This window comes from Zingiber officinale, chromosome 6A (assembly GCF_018446385.1).
Source record: "Zingiber officinale cultivar Zhangliang chromosome 6A, Zo_v1.1, whole genome shotgun sequence".
In the NCBI taxonomy this organism is placed as follows: domain Eukaryota; kingdom Viridiplantae; phylum Streptophyta; class Magnoliopsida; order Zingiberales; family Zingiberaceae; genus Zingiber; species Zingiber officinale.
In genome coordinates this window covers 123,795,719-123,817,922 of record NC_055997.1, presented here as the reverse complement: position 1 = coordinate 123,817,922, position 22,204 = coordinate 123,795,719, and the positions used below count along the sequence as shown (strand labels likewise).

The following is a 22,204-nucleotide window of genomic DNA, read 5'->3' as shown; positions in this document are numbered from 1 at the left end:
GGGCGGTCGTATGTGCTAGTCCGCTCAGGAGATTCCCGGTCGGGTGCTCTGCGGACTGTTCACAGTATTGCTATTTCCTGCCTCGGTCGAGCGGGCTTCCCGATCGGCCCGGCGACCCTGTTCCCCATGAGCGTCGGAGACCCGACTCCCCGTCGGGTTGTTTTTGATTTCGCTGAGACCCCGTTCGGCCGACCGGTCTCCCCTTCTCCGGTCGGACGTTTGACCCTTTGACTTCCACGTGGCGTTGACTTCCCTCAGGGGGGTCCCTGTTCTTACCGCCAGATTAGTGTTGAATGCATTCAACAATACTAACGGAAATATGCGGTAGTTATATTGAAATAGTCAAAGATAATTACATTCGAAATCAGATTTATCTATCAGATTGATTGGCTGATTTGGTTAGACGATCTGGAATGACCGAGCTTAGTTGAGTTGACCAAGTTGTTGAGCTCTGCCGAGTGGTTGAGTTGTCGAGTACCTGAGGTCTCGAGTGCCGAATACTAAATTGGCTAAGTCGTTGAGTTGCAGAGTCGGTCGAACTATTGAGTCGAGCTGGGTTGAGTGCCAACTTAGTTAAACATTAAGGGCTCCCAAGTGAATACTGAGATATTATTGTATTATCCGGTAATCGAATCAGCCGAGTTTGAATGGATTGTTGTTGCTTGAGAGCCAAGTCAAGCGAAAAAGATATCGAGATATGCATTTGATGCACTTTCCTTAAAATATATTCGTTCCCTCCAATAATATTTAAAATCATGTTGGATGTTTATTTCCTAATGGTTCATTGTGAACCGAATGTGTATATAAATACTATCACGGATAGAATTGTCAAACGAGGTCCCTGATAAAGAAAAAGACAAGGGAATGAAAGCGAAAGAATTCTGTGTCACTTTTTCTTATGTGTCTACACCTTTATTTGCTATTAGTCAAACCTCTTTATTGGAACTCCGACTCTCAGCTGTATTAAATGATAGAGTAAAAATTATTCAATGTTTGAGATATAATGACAATTGTCGTATTCTTTTGTAAGGGTGGTTATGAATTTGATTGCCATTAACATTTGACTTTTTTCAAATTGACACATTAATACATTTGTTGCATACTTGATCAGTAGTAAAAAGAGGATTCAAATGGTAAAATATTAGTTGATTTGTTTGAAAAAAAATTGCTTCGGTCGATTTAACATTCAATGTATGCAAATAGTGCTCTCACACAAATTATCTTAGTTCAGTACAATTTGAACACTAAATTTGTACTCACCTCATATATATATTCACAATCTTTATTGATTATGATTTAATATAAATCAATCATATAACCCCTAAATTCTTGGATACGGGACTAAATTCCTGTACATATGGTAGACATTTCCATCCAGTTATATTATTTCCATTCACATTTCAAGCAAGAACGTTTTCATCTATTAACATTTGACAACTAAAAAATTCATATCTACAATGTTGAATAAGTGAATAGGGGAGAAATGAAAGAGAAAAGAGGTTTCATTATGAATGGAACTTTAGTTCCACATTGAAAGTTTCAAGGTATTTTTGTTGATTTATATTAATTCACATACATTGAGAATGTGAACAAATACATGGGGAGAGATTCTCTCTCATACTTGGGTACACAAGGGTGCAAATTCAAAGCCCGAATTGCATTGAACTAAGTTTATTTGTGTGCGAGCGTGATATGTGCACATGAATGCTGAACCGGTCAAGACAAAATTTGTCAAAGTGGAACAACTAACATTTTACTACGTAGATCTTTTGCTGGAAACGATGCCACCGTTTTCCTGCTCGGTTAATAATGACTATTAAGATTATTAACTCTGATCATTGATCCGAGCTCCTATATAAGGAGGTTCCGATCATAGACAAAGGAAACACACAATGAGCAAAGCAAAGTCTCTCCATTTTTCTTCCCCCTCCTCTGTCATGGATCTCTTGCTTGGCGGAGTGCCCGTGGTAGTATTCGGGTACCACTCAGCTCGTTGTGACCACCAGTGTTTGGTCGGATTCATGGTCGACCGTTGTATCCTGGGAAACAGACGACCCTTGTAAGCCTCGAAGTACAGCCGGAGGTGGGCGAATCTAGTTAAAGGAAACTGCGACTCGCAAGCCTCGGCCAGCTCGCCTGGTCGGTCTCTTTGTCAGACCGACAGATTTTTCTGCCCGCTCGGGTGATTCACTCGGCCCGTCTGCTCGACTCGGCCGACCTCTCTAATAGCCCGACCTGTCTGCTTTACTCGGTCTGTTTGCTCGACTCGACCGACCTCTCTGACAGCCCGACCTGTCTGCTTCGATCGGCCTGTTTGTCGCTCAGTCTGTCTGCTCGACCCGACCGGCCTCTCCTACTCGGCTTGTCTGTCTCGTCCGACAGGTCTCTTTGCTGGGACGCTCTGCTCACTCAGTCACTTTGAGATTGACACTTAGATAAAAATCAGCTCTTGCTGGTAGTCTGAGATCATCTGCTCAGGTTAGTTCAACTGTAAGTTGAATTTAAATTCTATGTAATTTTTTAAATTCAATTAAGTTCCTTAAAAATCTCCGATAACATATTCTATTCCAACCAATAATTGGTTGATAGTAAGTCTTAAAAAAATGATATCCATTTTTAATGTATATATATATATATATATATATATATATATATATATATATATATACGGCGGTGCTCCCCTGCGGTTTGTCTCCTACGGTTTGGTGCGGCAACAGTGAGTTGGCAAGCCACGTCACCTTAGTTAAAATCCAAACTAAAAAAATTACAAGGAAAGCAAAATATCAAAGTTGCAGGCTAGGGTTTTTTTTCCCATCTCTCGCCGCGAAGGAGGTTTCGTGCGTCGTTCCCATCTCTCGCCGCGAAGTCGCTCCTCCCTCTCTCGTCGAGAAGCTTCCCTACTGTCGCTCCTCCCTCTCTCGCTGATAAGCTTCTCTACCGTCGCTCCTCCCTCTCTCGCCGATAAGCTTCTCTACCGTCGCTCCTCCCTCTCTCGCCGAGAAGCTTGCCGCCTCCCTCTACCGTCGCTCCTCCCTCTCTCGCCGAGAAGCTTGCCGTTTCGCAGTCTCTCCTCCCTCTCTCGCCGCCGTAGGAACAACTTCACCGAGACGCAAGACAACCTCCTGTGAGTTTGCCCTAAAAATTTTGCTCGCATTTGTCAAGCACCAACATATTTCTAGCAACACGGTGTCAAGCACCAACATATTTCTTTTCCAACATTTTTGGGATAACAGTCTTAGCTATATGAGTATTGAAGATAATAATTACATCAGGATTATGTGGTCATTTCAATTGAAGATAATTACGCTATAACAGTCTTAGCTAACAACATGTGCTTCATTTTTGTTATCTTCAATTGTTCAACAAATATTTGATACATCAGTCTTAGTTATATGAGTATTGTTTTGAATTTTCAAAATCTGTATTTTTTGTATCAAAGAATACTCATGTTTCAAAGGAAATAAATTCCTGTTATGACAAAATGCTTGAGTATTTTTGTTATGACAAGATCGATGACATATTGAACAAATTTGTCACAAATTTTGTCACAGTATTTGTCATAGCAGGATCCTACATCATTGAAATAAGTTCTTGTCATAAATTTGTCATAGCAGGATCTGTATTAAATAGTGATGCAGGATCTTGATCTGTATTTTTGTCATAGCAGGGAAATAAATTTCATATCAATGTAAATATGTATTCTTGAGTATTTCATGTCACTGATAATGTCCCAATTGTTCTTGCTCAGATTTTTTTTCTGTTTTATACTAGCAGGAAATTAAATTATTTTGCTTATGTTATTTTGCTTTAGAAAACTATTAGTTTGCTTCTTTATTTTGCTTTAGAAATTACATGCTTTGTGTTGCTTTAGAAATTGCATGATTTGTTCATTATTTATTTATCTATTGTCAAATATAATGCGAGGGCGCATATAAATGAAAGAAAATAGAGATGATGATCAAGAATTCATTCCCCAAGTTGCAGATGCTCGAAAGCCAAAAATTGGAATGGAATTCCCATCACTAGAGGATGCATATTTGTTCTATAACCAATATGCTCAAGAAGCCGAATTTAGTTCAAGGAATAGCATGAGCAGGAAAAATAAGATGACAAATGAAGTGACATGGAAACAAATTGTATGTTTTGAAGAAAGGTATACAGATCTAATGCGGAACAATAAACATCCAAACCCTAATCAAGTAATAAGGGAAAGAGCACGTGTCGCAGTTAGAATGAGTTGTAAGTCAAATGTTTCATTTGCCAAGAAATAGACGGGTCCTAATTGGGTTGTCTGTAACTTCATAGAAAACCATAATCATCTGCTCTCGACTCCATCAAAGGTGCATTTGCTACGCTCAAATCGTAGTGTTTCGGTAGCCAAGAAAGCATTGACAAAATAATTTTCAGAAGCCAATGTACCAACTTGCCAACAAATATGTTTATTAGAGATAGAGTATGGAGGCCCTGAGTGGGTAGGCTGCACAGAAAAAGATATTAGAAACTTTGAGAGAAATCTTAGAGATGAACAAAAGGGTATTGATGTTGAAACACTTATTGAGTTTTTTACATCTGAGCAAGAAAAGAATTCAATTTTTTTCTTTGATTACGAGACTGATTTAGATAACAAATTTAGTAGGTGCTTTTGGGCTGATCATGTATCAAGAAGGGCATACAGTGTATTTGGTGATGCAATTGTATTTGATACTACATATAACATCAATAGATATGACTTAATTTTGGCACCATTGGTAGGAGTTAACCATCATCATCAGACGATTCTTTTTGGTTGTGGATTTATTAGTGATGAGAAAACTGAGTCTTTTGTTTGGTTGCTTACAAAGTTTTTAGAAGCCATGCCTAAAGGTGCACCAAACATTATCATCACTGATCAAGATCCTGCTATGACAAAAGCTATTGCACAGGTATTCCCTCAAATAGTGCATCGATATTGTTTGTGGCATATATTGAACAAATTCCCAGAAAAATTAGACCCTTTGACTTTTCGAAACCACTATCACAGCATAAAGAATGTCATTACAAATTCTACAACACCTGATGATTTTGAGAAGTCATGGGAAGAATCTATCAAGTGTGCTAACCTAGAGAAAAATGATTGGTTATCCTTGATGTATGAATTGCGACACAGATGGGTTCCAGTATATTTTAGTCATGTATTTTCTGCAGGAATGTCAAGTAGTCAAAGATCTGAAGGCTCACATGCATTTTTCAAGAAATATGTCTCAAATAAGAACTCATTAATGGATTTTATCACCCGTTTTAATAGAGCACTGAGACACCAAAGACACAATGAGTTAGTTGCAGACCATATTGATATAAATGAGCATCCCAAGGTTAAGACAACCTGGCCAATGGAAACTCAAATGGTTAAGCTATACACAAAAAAGAAATGGTTGGAGTTTCAAAGTGAAATGACTGAGAGTCATAGTTATTATGTGCAACAAACATTTACAGGAGTTACATCAGCGGTTTACAATGTGATGAAATTTCAAAGTTCTTCTTCCTCAAAACCAAGAGTGCTCACGCATGACAAACAAAGAGACTACATATCGTGTAGCTGCATGAAATTTGAGTTTGAGGGCATTCCATGTAGACATATGTTAGCTTTTTTTCGTATCAACCAAGTGTTTATTTTGCCTGATACGTATATACTCAAACGATGGACACGAGATGCAAAAGTTGGAGCAATATATACTTTAGGGGAGCAACATTTCATTGATGATCCAGATTCAGAAAGGTATTTGATGTCGAGGCACTCGAGGTTATCCTATAAAGCTTCAGTATTAGTTGATGATGCATCTTTGAGTAATGAGAGGGCAACCTTCTTGGATGAACAATTTGATTATATCTACAACAAAATTCAAGAGATGTCCATTAGTACAACATGCAGTGATAAAAGTCAAAAAAAAGAAATCTATTGATGAGGGCATTGGTATTATTGATCCTTCTACAGTAAGAACTAAGGGATGTGGGAAGAGATTAAAATCATCAAAGGAGAAATCAACATCGAATTCCAGGCTTTGTCGTGCATGTGGACGTCGGGGAATATCACATGACAAACGTAACTGTCCGTATTTACAGCAAGGGTATGAATCGATTAATTTTAAATTTTTATTATATTTTAATATATTTTATATATGACAATGTGTCAATTATCAGAACAATTGAAGATAATAATTATATCAGTCTTGACGATGCATATGAACCTGATTTGGGATCTATAGCTGGTACTATCAAAGTTTTAATTTGTTAAATTATAGTGATTTATTATTTATTGAGAAAATAAAATTAATAAATTATCTTTATTGTTGCAGGTTCTAACAACATGCGCTAGGATGTTGATTTCTGCAAGTATTTTTCATGGTCATTTATGTGAGCATCTTTATTGCACTGGTTTGTTGATTTCTGCAAGTATTTTTCATGCATTAATCCAATATATGAGTAGAACATTTTTATGTGAGCATCAGTATTGCACTCAAAAACTCATCTTCATTTCTTCTGTTTCAATATTTGTTTATCTTTGTCATTTCGGCCTCTCAGGCGGTTATGATATGGAGGAAAAAGCTGGTAGGGCATATGATCTTGCGGCATTGAAGTATTGGAGACTATCAACACATATTAACTTTCCAGATTGATGTCATGCTGCATCAAACTTGGGGTGGCCTTCAACCGTTTTGAGATCAGAAATTTTAGTTCCTGATTTTATTGATAATTTTGACTATGTAAACTAAAACGGTGGATAATTTTGACTATGTAAACTAAAACGGTGGCACTCGAATTTGCAATACTTAATGTGCTTCTTTAATTTGCAATACTCACTGTGCTTCTTTAATTTGCAATACTCAATGTGCTTCTTTAGGGTTTAGGGCTGGGAAACTCTAAAACCTACGTAGGCATTGGATCGGTCAACGATCTAGTGATACTTTGGTTTATCTGATCGGTCTGGTGACCGATCAGTAACCAAACAGAAGCTTTCTGTGGGTTATCTGATCGGTCTGTAGACCGATCAGGAAGCGATGGAATTCAGAGGCGATAGGAGGGGATCGGTCTGTGGACCGATCCACCTATAGTCTGATCGGTCCACAGACCGATCAGGCTTTGGAACCGATGGAATTCAGAGGCGATAGGAGGGGATCGGTCTGTGGACCGATCCACCTATAGTCTGATCGGTCCACAGACCGATCAGGCTTTGGAACCGATGGAATTCAGAGGCGATAGGAGGGGATCGGTCTGTGGACCGATCCACCTATAGTCTGATCGGTCCACAGACCGATCAGGCTTTGGAACCAACTCAAAGTTGGAGATCGGTCTGGAGACCGATCAGCCTTGGGCCTGATCGGTCTACAGACCGATCAGATGTCTTGTGGACCGATCAGGTCAAAGAATAATGTAAATGATACTGTTGTGAAATTTTCTGAAAGTGTATGCTTGATAGCTAAACTTTAGGATGCTATACTGCTAAAAGGTATTTTCGTGGTTGCCTTGCTGGTAATGTTTTTTGATGTATTACAATATAATTAAGTGCACTAACAATCCATTTTCTATCTCCTGTCGAAAAAAGTTAAATGAGGTCTCTAGCTAGGTGGTGAACAGTGAATAAAAAATGAAAACACAAACAAACTAAACACCTGGATTTAACATGATTCGGTAGCCTCATCTTCTACACTACTTATCGATTATTCAGTTGGATCACCTCCAAAATAGCTAATCACTTTGGAGTTTACAATGTAGCACAAAGAAAGTTAAAGAAAATTACAATGAAGTTCTGGAATGCTTGAAAAGTTTCTTCTGATTCAATTTTCTAAATTTTGAAAGTTCTTCTGCCACCTCTTTTGTCGTAAGCCTTTCTCTAAGTCCAGCATGCGGTCCACTTCCAGTCATTCTTTTGTCGTGAGCTTCCACTAGGGATGAACTCTAAGACCAGCATTGGTGTTCCACTTCCAGACAACAGTCCAAAAGCTTTACTATGATCATAGGTCTCTTTATTTCCACAGTCCAATTATCGTTCAAGATTCCTTTGCATACCGTTCAACGACCACCAGCCTCAATAATTTGATTCTTGTTGAACTTGTTTGTTGCCACCACATATAAAAATGAAATTACTTCTGATGAAATGTAAACGACGATGATGATAAACTTCAGCTGTTCGAGATCAGAAGTGAGAAGATTTGCATTGCTAGAATGGAATAGTCATATATAGATATTAAGGATTAGAGTTGATCTCCATCACAATTGTAACACCAATATTATGCAACAATGTTTAATGTTTCCAACACCAACTAACAAATTAACTTTGGTCCAGAATTACAAACATTTAGCCAGTTACATTACAACATGAACATTACTTAACACTAACTAACAAGATAAACTAACAACACAATCAAGATTATGGCTAAGAGAATCAAGTTGACCATCACTGATATCCAAATGAATTTCGGTACTTGGATTATTCTTGGGTTATGTCCATGAAAAGCATTGTGTTCACTTTCAATATTACTAGATGAACTAGTATCGGGCGTCACCCACTTTTGCCATCCATGTTGCCTACAGCTGTAATACTGTCTTCCAGGATTCTTGGTTGATCTAGAAACACACACCAATGTTCTTTGTCCGCAGTCCCTGCATGTTACAGGTTGAAGTCTTGTATTTTCTATGCTGCTAAAACTTGATGATGCCATGAAATAGCAACCTAATAATCAATTTTCCATTACTTAAATTAAAATAAATATTATAACATTATGCAGAAGAAATATTGAAGATAATTTGTTATGGAACTAACACTATAGATTATGTTTAGTTAAAAAGAAGACAAGTTGGAGCCCTGTGCTTAACCATACAGAAAGATGATTAGTGTAAAACAACTTCATGGAAACTTATCATATGAGAAGACATCAAAATCAACCAACCACAAGAGGATTTAGGTTAACTAAAGTAAAACCTTAAACTATTTATCTAGGATTCATGATAACTTATCTCTGAAGTAAAACCTTAAACTATTTATCTAGGTTAACTAATAACAATAATAGAAGATGCAGGAGCATAGTGAAAGGATTTCCGAAATAACAATAGGTTGTGATTTTACTGGTAACCTTAACCTATCAATAAGACAGTTACAAATGCAAGCAAAATGTTGGAAAAGAAATATGTTGGTGCTTGACACTGTGTTGCTAGAAATATGTTGGTGCTTGACAAATGCGAGCAAAATTTTTAGGGCAAACTCACAGGAGGTTGTCTTGCGTCTCGGTGAAGTTGTTCCTACGGCGGCGAGAGAGGGAGGAGAGACTGCGAAACGGCAAGCTTCTCGGCGAGAGAGGGAGGAGCGACGGTAGAGGGAGGCGGCAAGCTTCTCGGCGAGAGAGGGAGGAGCGACGGTAGAGAAGCTTATCGGCGAGAGAGGGAGGAGCGACGGTAGAGAAGCTTATCAGCGAGAGAGGGAGGAGCGACAGTAGGGAAGCTTCTCGGCGAGAGAGGGAGGAGCGACTTCGCGGCGAGAGATGGGAACGACGCACGAAACCTCCTTCGCGGCGAGAGATGGGAAAAAAAACCCTAGCCTGCGACTTTGATATTTTGCTTTCCTTGTAATTTTTTTAGTTTGGATTTTAACTAAGGTGACATGGCTTGCCAACTCACTGTTGCCGCACCAAACCGTAGGAGACAAACCGCAGGGGAGCACCGCCGTATATATATATATATATATATATATATATATATATATATATATATATATATATATATATATATATATATATATATATATATATATATATATATATATATATATATATATATATATATATATATATGCGGTCTGGGATGACCGGTCTAGTCTCATAAGTATCCGATCGGTCCGGAGACCGATCAGGAATCCCTGATCGGTCCAGAGACCGATCAGGAGGTTCCCTGATCGGTCTGGTGACCGATCAGGAAGGCAAGTCGCGCACAGTCACGTACTTTGCAGGCGCGCAGCATATCAATCCACTATATATATATATATATATATATATATATATATATCAAATTTGATATCTTGCGGGACTTAAGATGCGCGACTGTGCGCGACGTCGACGCGGCATGCCCTCTGGACCGATCAGGACATATCCTGATCGGTCTGGGAGGCTTTTGATCGGTCTGTGGACCGACCAGGACATATCCTGATCGGTCTGTGGACCGATCAGGATATGTCCTGATCGATTCACAAACCGATCAGTGATATCCTGCGGGACTTGATCGGTTCCCTGATCGGTCCACATACCGATCAAGAGGTTCCCTGATCGAACTGGTGACCAATTAGGAAGGCATGTCTATAACGATCCGCACGACTTTGTCCGCAGCATATCACTTCTCATATATATATATATATATATAAGGACTTCAATTCCCCGTACATCTATCCAGAGTAATATGACAATAATTTATTGTCTCAAATGTCAACATAGGAAGGGTTTGAAAAAAAAGATGATATATATAGACGGCATTCTTCTAGTTACTATAATATGTCTCTTATTTTGTTATGATTGAACTCGAAACTATTTTTGACCTCAGCAGTTGTCATATTATTTAGCCTTCTAGAACCTCGATAAAAAGACCTCATTAATTATTTGAATAAAATAGTTTATTACAACAAAAATTGTCATACAAATATTAGCCATAATTAATTTTCAATCATAAAATAATATGTAATTAATATTACAATTAGAAAATCATAATTCCCATTAAAAAATATAATTATATGCTATATTTACAATGTAAACTTTTTTTTAATAAATTGTTAATAATACAATACGAGAGAAATTGTTCTGTCGCGTTCGATTTCATTGAGTCGTTGGAGGGAGGGATATATATACCTAGTCGGCAGTGCAATTCAATCACGACGCAGGTTCAATTCTCAAGAAATGACCAAGAAGATGAACAACATCATCGAGCCCAGCAGCGGGCAAGAGAAGCCTCACTTCGTGCTGGTGCCGCTCTTCGCTCAGGGGCACATGATCCCCATGGTCGACTTTGGCTGCCTCCTCGCCGCCCGCGGGGCCCTCGTCACCATCGTCACTACTCCAGTCAACACTACTCGAATCAAGTCCTTCGTCGATTGCGCCAACGCTGATGGCCTCGTCATCCGCCTTGCTGAACTCCAATTCCCCTGCGCCGAGGTCGGTCTGCCGGAGGGCTCCGAGAACGTTGACCTCGTCATGGAAACCGAGAAGATAGATAAGTTCTTCCTGGCGACGAGCATGCTGACCGAGCCATTGGTTGCCTACCTTCGCCAGCAGTGGCCCAAGCCAACGTGCCTCGTCTCTGACTCGAGCAATCCCTGGACGAGGGATGTCGCGCGCGAGCTAGGCCTGCTCCGCTTTATTTTCCACGGGCCCTCCTGCTTCTTCCTCCTTTGCAGCCACAATGTTCACGAATACGCATCCTCCGGAGATGTTCCCGGCGACTTCTTCCAGCCCTTCTTCGTCCCCGGCTTGCCTCAGAAAATAGAGGTGGTCAGAGTGCAGGCTTTGAGGTTCTTTGACTACCCCGGGTGGGAGAAATTTCTAGAACAGAAAACGGAGGCCGAAGCCACGGCTGATGGGCATATCATCAACACCTTCCGTGAGTTGGAGTCTCCCTTCCTCGACCTCTACCAGAGGGCTCTCGGCAAGACGATATGGCATATCGGACCGGTGAGCCTCTCCAACAAGAAACCCGAAGACGCAATCTTTCGCGGCGACAAGACTATAGCCGAAGAGGCGCAGCGGATTTCCAATTGGCTCGACGCTAAGGACACGGCTTCCGTCATCTATGTCAGCTTCGGGACGATCGTCTCGAATAGCCCCTCACATACCTTGGAGATCGGAACTGGGTTGGAGGCGTCCAACCGGCCGTTCATTTGGGTGATCAAGCAGTGGGACATAACGCCGGAGGTGGAGAAATGGCTGCCGGAGTTGGAGGAGCGAACGAGGTCCAGGGGGCTGATACTGAAGGGGTGGGCGCCGCAGGTGACGATACTTTCGCACCCCTCCGTGGGGGCATTCCTAACGCACTCCGGCTGGAACTCGACGCTGGAGGCGGTGTCCCTCGGTGTTCCCATGATCACGTGGCCACACCTAACGGACCAGTTTCTGAACGAGAATTTGGTGGTGAAGGTTCTGCAGACCGGCGTGGCGCTGAAGCCCCAAATGAAAACGCCTTCAGTATTGAGGGAGAGCGAGGGCTTGATCTCACGAGAGGACGTGGAACTGGCGATTGAGGCGGTGATGGATGAAGGAGAAGAGGCGCATGCAAGAAGACAGAGGGCGAAGCAACTGGCCATCGAGGCGAAGAGGGCGATGGAACCAGATGGGTCGTCTTACCAGAGCTTGACGCTCTTGATTCAGCACGTTTTGGATACTGCAGTGACTGTTTCGGACACGGACCCGGACCCGGACCCGAACCCGAACTCAGATTGCAAAGATGCTACAGTTACGCGTGTCTGAGAAAGAGATTATTGTTACAACATGCCACTTTGAAATTACCCAACTCAATAATTTTGCCTTTTTTATTTATTGTTTGAAACTATAAAATTTGCAACTTTGATATGAAGGAATGAAATCTTCTTCTTAACCGTATTGAGTAATGAGTATGCAACAACCGAAGTAATTGAGAGAATGCACAAAAAAAAAAAAAAAAAAAAAAAAAAAAAAAACTGGAAGAGTTGGAAATGAGACATGAACGTTCAATACCATTACCACAAAAAGATAAGATTAAAGGAATATTAGCCTCTCTGTTACTTGCCTAAACATTTATCATATGGATATCAATCATAAAATACAATTTCCACTAATGGAATTTCACCGGCAGGGTAATAAAGGAATTAATCTGGTGGCGCTGCTACTTCTGCACTCCGACGAAGCGGCCCTTCATCCTTGGCCTCTTCTCTGCGTTTCGCTTCCTCACTTCGTATCGGATCTTCTTGGAGAACAGCCTTGTCCGCCGCTTCTCCCGGTACCTCCACACCCGCGCCTCCCTCCCTTCCACGCCCACCACCCCACGGTCCAGCCGGTACACTCCACCGGCCCCCTCATGATCTCCTCTTCCATTGACCTGATATCGTACCGCGAAAAAGTCTCGCCATGTGTCTTCGAACTGCGGCCTTTCACCGTCCGTCCACGGAGAGCACCCGATGTTACTGGACGACCATGCGTCACTGACAGCATCGTAGTCCAATCTCAGTAACATCCTCCTCGTCGTCTCACCTGGGCCGTCGGCAGATGCCCTGTATTCATCTTTTTTAGCGTATCCGTCGCATCCAACTCCGAGCAAGGTTTCCATGTCCGGCTCAAGCTTCTCGAGGTCCAAGCAGTAATCAAGGCGGCCCATGGAGGCCATTTGGTCGTGCTTTACAACCTGAACCTCTGCTCTCGAGGAGTCATTCTCTTCGATTGCCTCTAGCTGAGGATGAAGCTGCGAGAAGAACTCGACCAGGACAGCAGGGTCGAAGATCGGTACGCAGTGAATCATCCGTTGCTGCTGTACCACCTTGGTGGATTGGAGGTTCTCCTCCGCTGACATGTCGTCCTCCTCGAAGCCCGGCACTACATTAAGATTACCCTCTTCTTTGGCAGTTCTATTGCTCGGCTTCCGGCCTCGTCGAAGGGTTCGAGGCTTGCACATAAAACCATGGAGGTGGAGCCACTCGGGATTTCCTTGCTCGTGCAAATCATCATCCTCCCAAATATGCAACGACGAGGATGGTGACGACGAAGCGGTGCTTATGCGGATGCGGCAGTGACTGCAATCGAGCGGATTCGTGGAATGCACGGAGACATCGCGGGCGTGGCAGAGGAAAGCATCGTCTGCTTCGCAGCCGCAGGCGCATGCTGTCCTGGTGGCTACTGCGCCCATCGGACGCTGCGCCAGCGAACTAGCTAGAGAGAGATTCTACCAAAAGAGGACCTCTGGAATCAAAAAATCGCGCCTAGTTTTTTAAAAGGGTAGGTAAGTGGGACTCGGGAGGGAGAAGAGAAAGCTACAGAGGCAACACGGACGGAATGACGAGGGGACCGCGTACAAATGCGCCTCCGGTGATGTCAATGCTATTGGTGGAGATGGCGTATCGGATCTGCTAAACGGCAATGCTATTGGTGGGATCCGTGCAACGGTAAGATTTCTTGTCGGTCCCACCCCTAGAAAGGAAGGAAGCGACAACCCACCCATTTGGAGTTCTCGTCTTGGGGACCTCATCCCTTGTAATATTGCACCACATGGAAATTAAATAGGGCATGTATCTCGCGAACTTTATGCGGTAATAGAATGTAATCTAGAAACATTATGTACCAAAAAATAATAATAATAAAGACGTCCAGCCTCAGTCAGTCCGTCCCAGGACTAACGAGGGAGATAAAAGTCTAGAAACATGAAACTAGAGCAATAGGTGTGGGCTTTATACTTTTCACGCAACTAACAACATTAGACACGGCCAATGATGTCACACAGCTTTACTTAACCCAGATACGATCAATAGATATAGAATTCGATCTAGTCTCAAATGATGTAGTGCAATGGTAAAAATATTCATAAAATTAAAAAAAAAAAAAGAATTCTCTCGTGGTTGGACCTGTGGATCGTCTGTGTGGTCAGGCCCAAGCCTCGCTAGGAGTCATCTAGGCGAGGCCCCTCTTGAGTCAAGCATGAATCATGGAAAAACAAGAATAGTAAAAAAAGAAAGACGGAATTATAAATTGATGTCATGACAATCATCACTTTTTTAGGTGTGCTATTTATAGAGATGTGGATGACAAATCTGCGGATTGTTAGTGGTGTGTGAGTCCTACTCCCATACAATATGAGTAACTAGATTGAATCTGCATCATATTATATATTTTATGAAGGGATACTTAATTTGTATTTTCTTTGAGCAGTTGAAATTGATAGTTTAGTAGAGCAGTTGTTTGTTGTTTCTTTTTATTTTATTTTTTTAAAAAAAAGTTCATGAAGCTTTGAAAAGGAAGGATCGTTCACCCAAAATTTAACACTAGTTCAGAACAGCAGAAGATCCCCCCTGATTAATCTTAATGAAAGTTGACTAATTTCAATCAAACAATTAGCTACAGTGTAGAATTATGGGCATTCGATGTCGAGATGTGTGAATTCTAAAACAAGTCAAAATCCTAATTCATCAAATTCATCAAAAGGAGACGAAGTTATGATTCCATAATTCTGATTAACGTGGAGGGATACTTTATATTACTGACAAACAAGGAACTGAAGCAGAATTCACAAACAATTCCAGCACTCACTACACGGGGGAACTCGAGCAGAGTTCGGATCCAAATCAATAAACCAGCAAAACAGCTACCACACTATGTTCCTTTATTGATCGACAGAGCTTCAGGCTCTGCGTGAGCGGCTAAAATTGATCAGAAGCAGCAGCAGAGGCACTCGAGGCAGCACTCGCAGGTCTCGAAGCAGCAAAAGCAGCAACAGGCGGTAAACAGACTGAAAAAGAAAAGATAAGAATAATTAAGAATCACCGCCACCAAAAGAAGGCGATTAAATGATTTTTGGCTTCTACGTACGTACCAGGCATAGAGACAGCCCTTCTCCTCGTGTCTCTTCTGGACGTGCTCCATGTACGATATCTCCTGCGCGCTGGGTGCATCCATCTTAACTTTTCTGCAACACACAGAGATGGAGAGCTGGTTTGTATGCTCTACTTTCTCCAATTTTAACTGGACAATTATTGTGGTTTAATTGCTTCTCGCAAACGCATCCATAGATTAATTATCTACCAGTTTAGATGTCTCTTTCTCTCCGGCTGTTCGACAGAGACAACTGTCGGTTGGCAGCAATTACAGCTTCTATTGCTGGCCAGATCTACCTTCTCATACACTAGTTTCGTTAAAAAGTCGTTAGATCTACCTTCTCATACACTTGTTTCATTAAAAACGTAGTGCGATCTACCTTCTCAGACACTTGTTTCTTGAAAAAGTCATGCACATGTTCTGACGATGACCGAGAAAAAAAGATACCTTCGAATCCGTGCCCATAAAGGAGTTTAAACGAGGGGTTTCCAACTGTTCTTTTTTTTATTATTATTATTTACTAATATAATATTAACTCATCATTCAACAATGGGAATGAAATTGTCACGAGCCAATAGAGCAGAGGTTACGCTTTTTAAACCGTTAAGTATTGAATCTTAGCTTTAACACATCGTATAGATTTTTTTTTAGTAAAATGATAATTTTAATAACTCTGATTGTTTAAATGTATCTTTGATTTATCTGGTTAGTAGAATTAGATCAATTATCTCTAAAATTAATGATTTAAAAAATTAGATATCTAAATTATAAAATAATAATAATAATAATAATAATAATAATAATAATAATAATAATAATAATAATGAAAAGGATGGGATATTCGTATTAATTAGATATAGGTACATCTGAGAAAATGAAACCATTTGAATAAATGGAGATATTAATTTTCAACCGTAGGAATTAATATATGCTAAATTAATACTAAGTACGTTTTATTTTTCAATATTTTTTAACATAAAGATGCGAAAATATTTTTCTTTAAAAAAATCCAATTCGAAATAATATTGTGAATGAGAAAATGCTTTAACTATGCAGAACAAATGCATAAATATATTTTAAGAATATCATTAAGCTCGTGAGAGAAATAAATACATGCTAGGATAAAAGAATGAATGAAAATTTTTAATTTCTCATTTATCAATTCATTTGAAGTATCGATGATGCTTATTTATACAGTGCATAATGATGGTGTTTGATAAACTTAAGTAGTCAGAAATTAAGAGAATATGATAATTAGAAATCAAGGAGATATAGCAGTCAGCAGTTAAGAGGGCATGACAATTAGCAGTTAGGGAAAGAAGAAATGGGACCGTCTAACCTCATCAGCCGCATGATTCCCGGTCGGGTGCTTACAGATCAGGATCTTAGATCTGAGACATGATGTGCAACCGGGGTAATGCCTGACCTGCTTCGACTAATCAGGTTTTCTCAGCTCGGTCATATCTAGGCCTGATGCTCTCAGTAGGCCGACTCCCGGTCGACTCTTGGACAATTTAAAAGAAAAGATGAGGCTCTCGTCACAGCTTGTCCTTCTCATCAAGACTCGAGCCAGATGTTATACCTGACAGATCATCCCAAGTTGTCCCTAGTCAAACCCGGGCGAGACAGAAGACACTAGGCGACAACAAGGTCAGGAAAGTGTAATTGTCTGTCAGAGAATAATTACTGTATGTCAGGGAATATTCCAATGGTTTGCGGTCGTCTATGAATGGAACCTTCTTCTAGTCCATGGGAGAGTGTCACGCGTCCTCCAGCACTCGACAGGTCATGACACCCAACATTGTCTGACATCGGTCAGGCTTTAAAGGTACGCACCGTCATATAAAAAGGGAAGTCCTCTCCCTTTAGCAGCAGGTACACTCTCTCGCACATTCGCACTTGTCCTCTTCAGTTCTTTTTCCTTCGTACATTGTTCTTTCGAGGAAAAAGTATCTGACTTGAGTGTCAGAGGGCCTGCACCGATGACTTTTTCCCTAGTGTCTGGTCTTTAACGTTCCATATGCTTGTCTGAGTATGCACGGAGCTTAAGTAACACCAGCTTAATCATCACCGTCCTTCAGATCCCCGTAGGGGTATGTTTTCCAGTGCACATACACCAGGTGTCCTCAAGTCACCTCTCCGACAACACCTCAGCCGACCTTCGTCTGACTCAGATTCCGGACAGGATCAATTTGACACCGTCTGTGGGAATCTTCTCCACTTATTCTGGAACAGGAAGATGGACGACGTCAGAAGGTTCTCTGCCATTATCATAGTCTCAGAGGATCCTGACGAACATATTATCTTCTACCCTCACTCCACGGGTATTCGGGAGTCGAGGGATTGACTTAGAGCTTCAGCTAGCCGACAGGTTAGTTTTTCCATTATATTTTTTCCTAAACTCTATGGGTATTCAGAAGTCGAGGGACCGAGACAGATCCTCAACCGGTCAACACCACTTCACGATTAGGTATGATAAAGGCTCTCGCCCCTCATACTATTACGGGCTCCGCTTCTATGGACTTCAGGGCTTCACCTCCCCCATTTGGGGTCAAGCTATTGCCACTGGTCTCGGTCCAGAGTGTTGCCACTGGTCTCGGGCCAGAGTGTCGCCACTGGTCTCGGACCAGAGTATCGCCACCAGTGTCAGATTGGAGTATCAATAACGTCCTCTCAGTCGGGTCCTAGACTCTCACCCCAGTGCGAGTTATAAGTGAACATGCTCTCACGGCTCCAGACTCTCGCCCTAATGCGAGTTATAAGTGAGCATGGTCTCACAACCAACAACCTCCCGGTCGGGCTCCAGACTCTTGCCCCAGCGAGAGTTATAAGCAAGCATGCTCTCGCGATCAACGACCTCTCGGTCGGGCTCCAGACTCTTGCCCCAGTGCAAGTTATAAGTGAGCATGCTCTCATGCCTCCAAACTCTCATCTTAGTGCGAGTTATAAGTGAGCATTCTCTCACGACCAACGACCTCCTAGTCGGGCTCCAGACTCTCGCCCTAGCGCGAGTTATAAGCGAGCATGCTCTCGCGACCAACGACCTCCCGGTTGGGTCCCAGACTCTCGCTCTAGTGCGAGTTATAAGTGAGCATGCTCTCACACCTCCAGACTCTCACCTTAGCACGAGTTATAAGTGAGCATGCTCTCACTCTTCTAGAATCTTGCCCTAACGTGAGTTATGTTGGATCGAGACGCGCTAGAGGGGGGGGGGTGAATAGCGCTCGCGGTTATTTCGTTTTTCGGATCGCAAAACTATCGGAGTGAAAATGTGCAGCGGAATAAGCGAAAATAAAATAAAGAAACACAGAGACATAAGGAATTACTTCGTTCGGAGCCTAAGGCGACTCCTACTCGAAGGCCCGCGATCCTTGATCACTTTCCGTGGGCAACAACTATAATTTAGAATAGAGTACAAGTATTGCAAATAAGTACAATAGAAAGAACTATGATTATACCGACAACAGTATTGAAATCACAAGTTACGGAGCTCCGGGTCGTCGGAATGTCGCAGCAGCACTTCGGAATGATCTTGTTAGCAACACGTCGAAGAAGGAAAGCCTGGAACTTGATGTTCTGAGCTGCTGGTCGAGATCCCTTATAAAGGGCGTTCAAGGCGCCTTCTACCGTTCACCAAGGCGCCTTGAATGAGCCGAGTCAGCCGCGGAGATAAGTGCTGAACTGGTCGAACCTTATCAGGTTCAAGGCGCCTCTAACCTCTCCAAGGCGCCTTCATCAAGCTGTCCAAGGCGCCTTGGCTTCCTTCAGGGTGCCTCCAAGCTTGCTTCGCAGCCAACTCAGGTTTTGCACCCGAGGCGCCTCCAAACTCCATGGAGGCGCCTCGGACACTGTTCATCCGAGAGTAATTGTGCACTTTGGTCCCTGCAAGATATGTTAATCACAAAAAATACCCTGCAGCACAAAGTTAGCATAAAATGACAGTATAAATATGATCAAGAATATTGTGACAGTCTCAGGACTGTCCGGGTCTGACTTCGGATTTCCGACCGGAAACCCTAGGTCGACCCAATGCCTATTGTTCCCTCTACGAGGAACGCGTCCTCACCTACTCCACTAAGGAGATTTACCTGTTGCCAGTGCGATCCTCCAGATCGACTGGACTTTTGCTCAGCACTCGACTCTTCCGGACTTTCTGCTGGACATCCGTTTCCCGGCTAGTCCAGTCTTTCACCTGGTTCGCGGCACCAGGACTTTCCACCTAGGGTTACCACCCCCTAGGACTTTTGCCTGAAGCCATCGACCTGCCAAAACTTTCTGCATAGGGTTACCACCTCCTATGACCTAGGGTTACCACCCCCTAGGGTTTTTCCCTTTGCCTAACCGCAGCTAAGACTTTCCTGAAATACTCAAACAGACTTGTTAGATCACAAGGCACCTTAACTTTGAATCCTTTGCCATTATCAAAACACGAGTTCGATCGTCGGATGCTTCTCACATCAACAATCTCCCCCTTTTTGATTATGACAACTCAAATTCAATGTTAAGTAAACAGATATCAAACAGCAGATAGATGAAAACATTTAAAGCAAGCTTAGCAATTTATTTTGCTAAGGTAAACTCTATGAATTTAAAGTATAGGCTCCCCCTTAACTGTTGCCCCCCCTTTAATATTCATTATTTTAAGTTTGAAGTATTTGAATTTAAGTATTTGCTATTCTCCCCCTTTGACATATATCAAAAATAAGCAAAAATAGTCATTTGATTTAACAAGATTTTGAAACAATTTAATAGCTAAGTGAGAAAATGATGTTAGCTCTTTGGAAATTATAAAACTACTCGAAGGTGGAACCTTTTTGAAAAGCTAGTAAAACTATACATTTGAAAATTTGTTGGAGAAAATATTTTTGAAGTCGCTTTTTAATTTTTTAAAGCAATGAGTTGAATTTTGCAAAACTGTGCTTTACTTAGGAAAGCAAGAATTTACAAAGTTAGATTTCAAAGTGAGCTAAGTTTTAAAATTTTGAAAATAAAGATTGGAACTTAGCTTAGCTCTTTACAAGTATTGGATTTTAAAATCTATAGCTTAGGTTAAAAAAACTTAGCTTAATTTTAAACAATACTTATTAAATTTAGGACAAGGAGGGAGTAGAGTAGCCAACAACATGGTTTAGGTTATTTATTCAAAGTCAGTTGGTCCTTAAGTCCAAGCATGAGTCAAGTTCTATAGATTTACTTTAAGAGGTATCAGAGCCCTAAAGATCAAACATGCTTAACCAAAAAACTGAGTGTCCTTTACCAACTGTCTAACCTTTAGCTACTTGCTGATTGCCTACAGGACAACAACTTTCATATGGTTAGTCAAGTTAAGTCAATTTGGTCCAGTTAGAGCTGGTAAACTTGACTTGATTGATGTATGTTGCATGTTTAATGCCCAGACTCATATTGATGCACAGATATAAGCATTCTTGAGTCCAGGCTGTACCCTATGCATCTCACACCGTTCTATGTTTTTCAAACACAATCAAGGTATACCTAGGTGTTTGTGAGATGCTCTGGCTTAAGTTTAGGGGAGCATGATTTCTAGGGGAAAGCCTAAGCGAAGTCCAATTTTGAAACTTCTAAGAAAAGGGATTTTAAAAACTATTTTTCCTAGAACTTTTAAAATGATAGGTAAACCCAGATTATTTGAACTGAGTAAGTTGATGACTAAGCATGCAAATAAGTATATCACTTCAACAAGGTCTAAAAAAATAAATAGATAGTGAAGTGAAGGTGTCCATAGGTAACAATCCATAGTACAATGCATAAAAGGGTCATATCAAATAGCAGGATCATCTACTCGAGGAGCATCAGCAGGCGGGTCATTAGTGGGAGGTGGTGCATGGGGCTGCTCGGGTGCTGGCTGACCTAGACATCGTATCTCGTCACGGAGGGACGTAAATCCGGTAGCCATTTCGGATCGAATGGAGAGAACTATCCGACGTGTCTGGATGGACTCGACCTCGAGTCGAGCTAGTCTATCCTCGACAGAGAGTGATGCAGAGGTCGAAGGTCCATCTAAGGTGGATGGTCCGACAGACGGGGAAGGATCCGTGAAAAGATCCTCAGCTAAGAAGTCAGCCCACTCCTCTCCCTCGCCTGGTATATCCTCGGCTGCTGGAGCAATAGGGGCAGCCGCTGGCTGTGGTCGTCCTGTCCAGGCTAGAACTCCATCAGCGGTGATATCAGCACTGGCTAGTCTACAACTACGGGATCCTAGCTCGTCGTATATAGTTAGAGGAATGACTGTTCCCCTGGTCACATCTATGCCCTCTATGGTCGAAAAGAAGCGTGTCAAAATATGACAATAGGGCATGTGTACTATTCTGGAAGTGACTGTCCCAGATGCACAAATAATGTTCTGGAACATATGCAAGGCTATATCGATATCTAATCGATGACACAAGGCGTACAAGAAAAATGAGTGTGATGGTCTCATCTTCGGGATATCCCGAGATGAGATCGACAAAATACATGCTGTCAGGACCCTATACATCACGTAGTCTTGAACCCGAAGAGAGACTGACCTGAACTTAGTCAGGCCAAGAGGTCTCTCTTCCCCAAAGAAATACGTATAGATAGTATCTAACGTAATATGGGAGTAAGGATCGCCAAATGGTAGGTCCCTACTGGGATAGCATAGG

The 22,204-nt window shown here is 41.7% G+C and overlaps 3 protein-coding genes across 3 annotated transcripts; 1 reads left to right on the top strand and 2 right to left on the bottom strand.

The window, feature by feature from the left end:
- Nucleotides 1-8,247: 8,247 nt before the first annotated feature.
- Nucleotides 8,248-9,987, bottom strand: LOC121995266. Its single transcript, XM_042549048.1, has 3 exons — nt 9,970-9,987; nt 9,241-9,593; nt 8,248-8,637 (listed from the first exon to the last, which is right to left on the bottom strand). Exons 1-3 carry the CDS (start codon nt 9,985-9,987, stop codon nt 8,370-8,372), a joined length of 639 nt encoding a protein of 212 aa, XP_042404982.1. The 3' UTR covers nt 8,248-8,369.
- An 883-nt stretch (nt 9,988-10,870) lies between these two features.
- On the top strand, nt 10,871-12,473 carry LOC121995265 (UDP-glycosyltransferase 73C6-like). Its single transcript, XM_042549047.1, has one exon. The coding sequence runs from the start codon at nt 10,911-10,913 to the stop codon at nt 12,471-12,473; it is 1,563 nt and encodes a 520-aa protein (XP_042404981.1). The 5' UTR covers nt 10,871-10,910.
- Nucleotides 12,474-12,726: 253 nt separating this feature from the next.
- On the bottom strand, nt 12,727-14,078 carry LOC121994376 (zinc finger protein CONSTANS-LIKE 16-like). Its single transcript, XM_042548434.1, has one exon. The coding sequence runs from the start codon at nt 13,879-13,881 to the stop codon at nt 12,868-12,870; it is 1,014 nt and encodes a 337-aa protein (XP_042404368.1). The 5' UTR covers nt 13,882-14,078; the 3' UTR covers nt 12,727-12,867.
- Nucleotides 14,079-22,204: the final 8,126 nt, after the last annotated feature.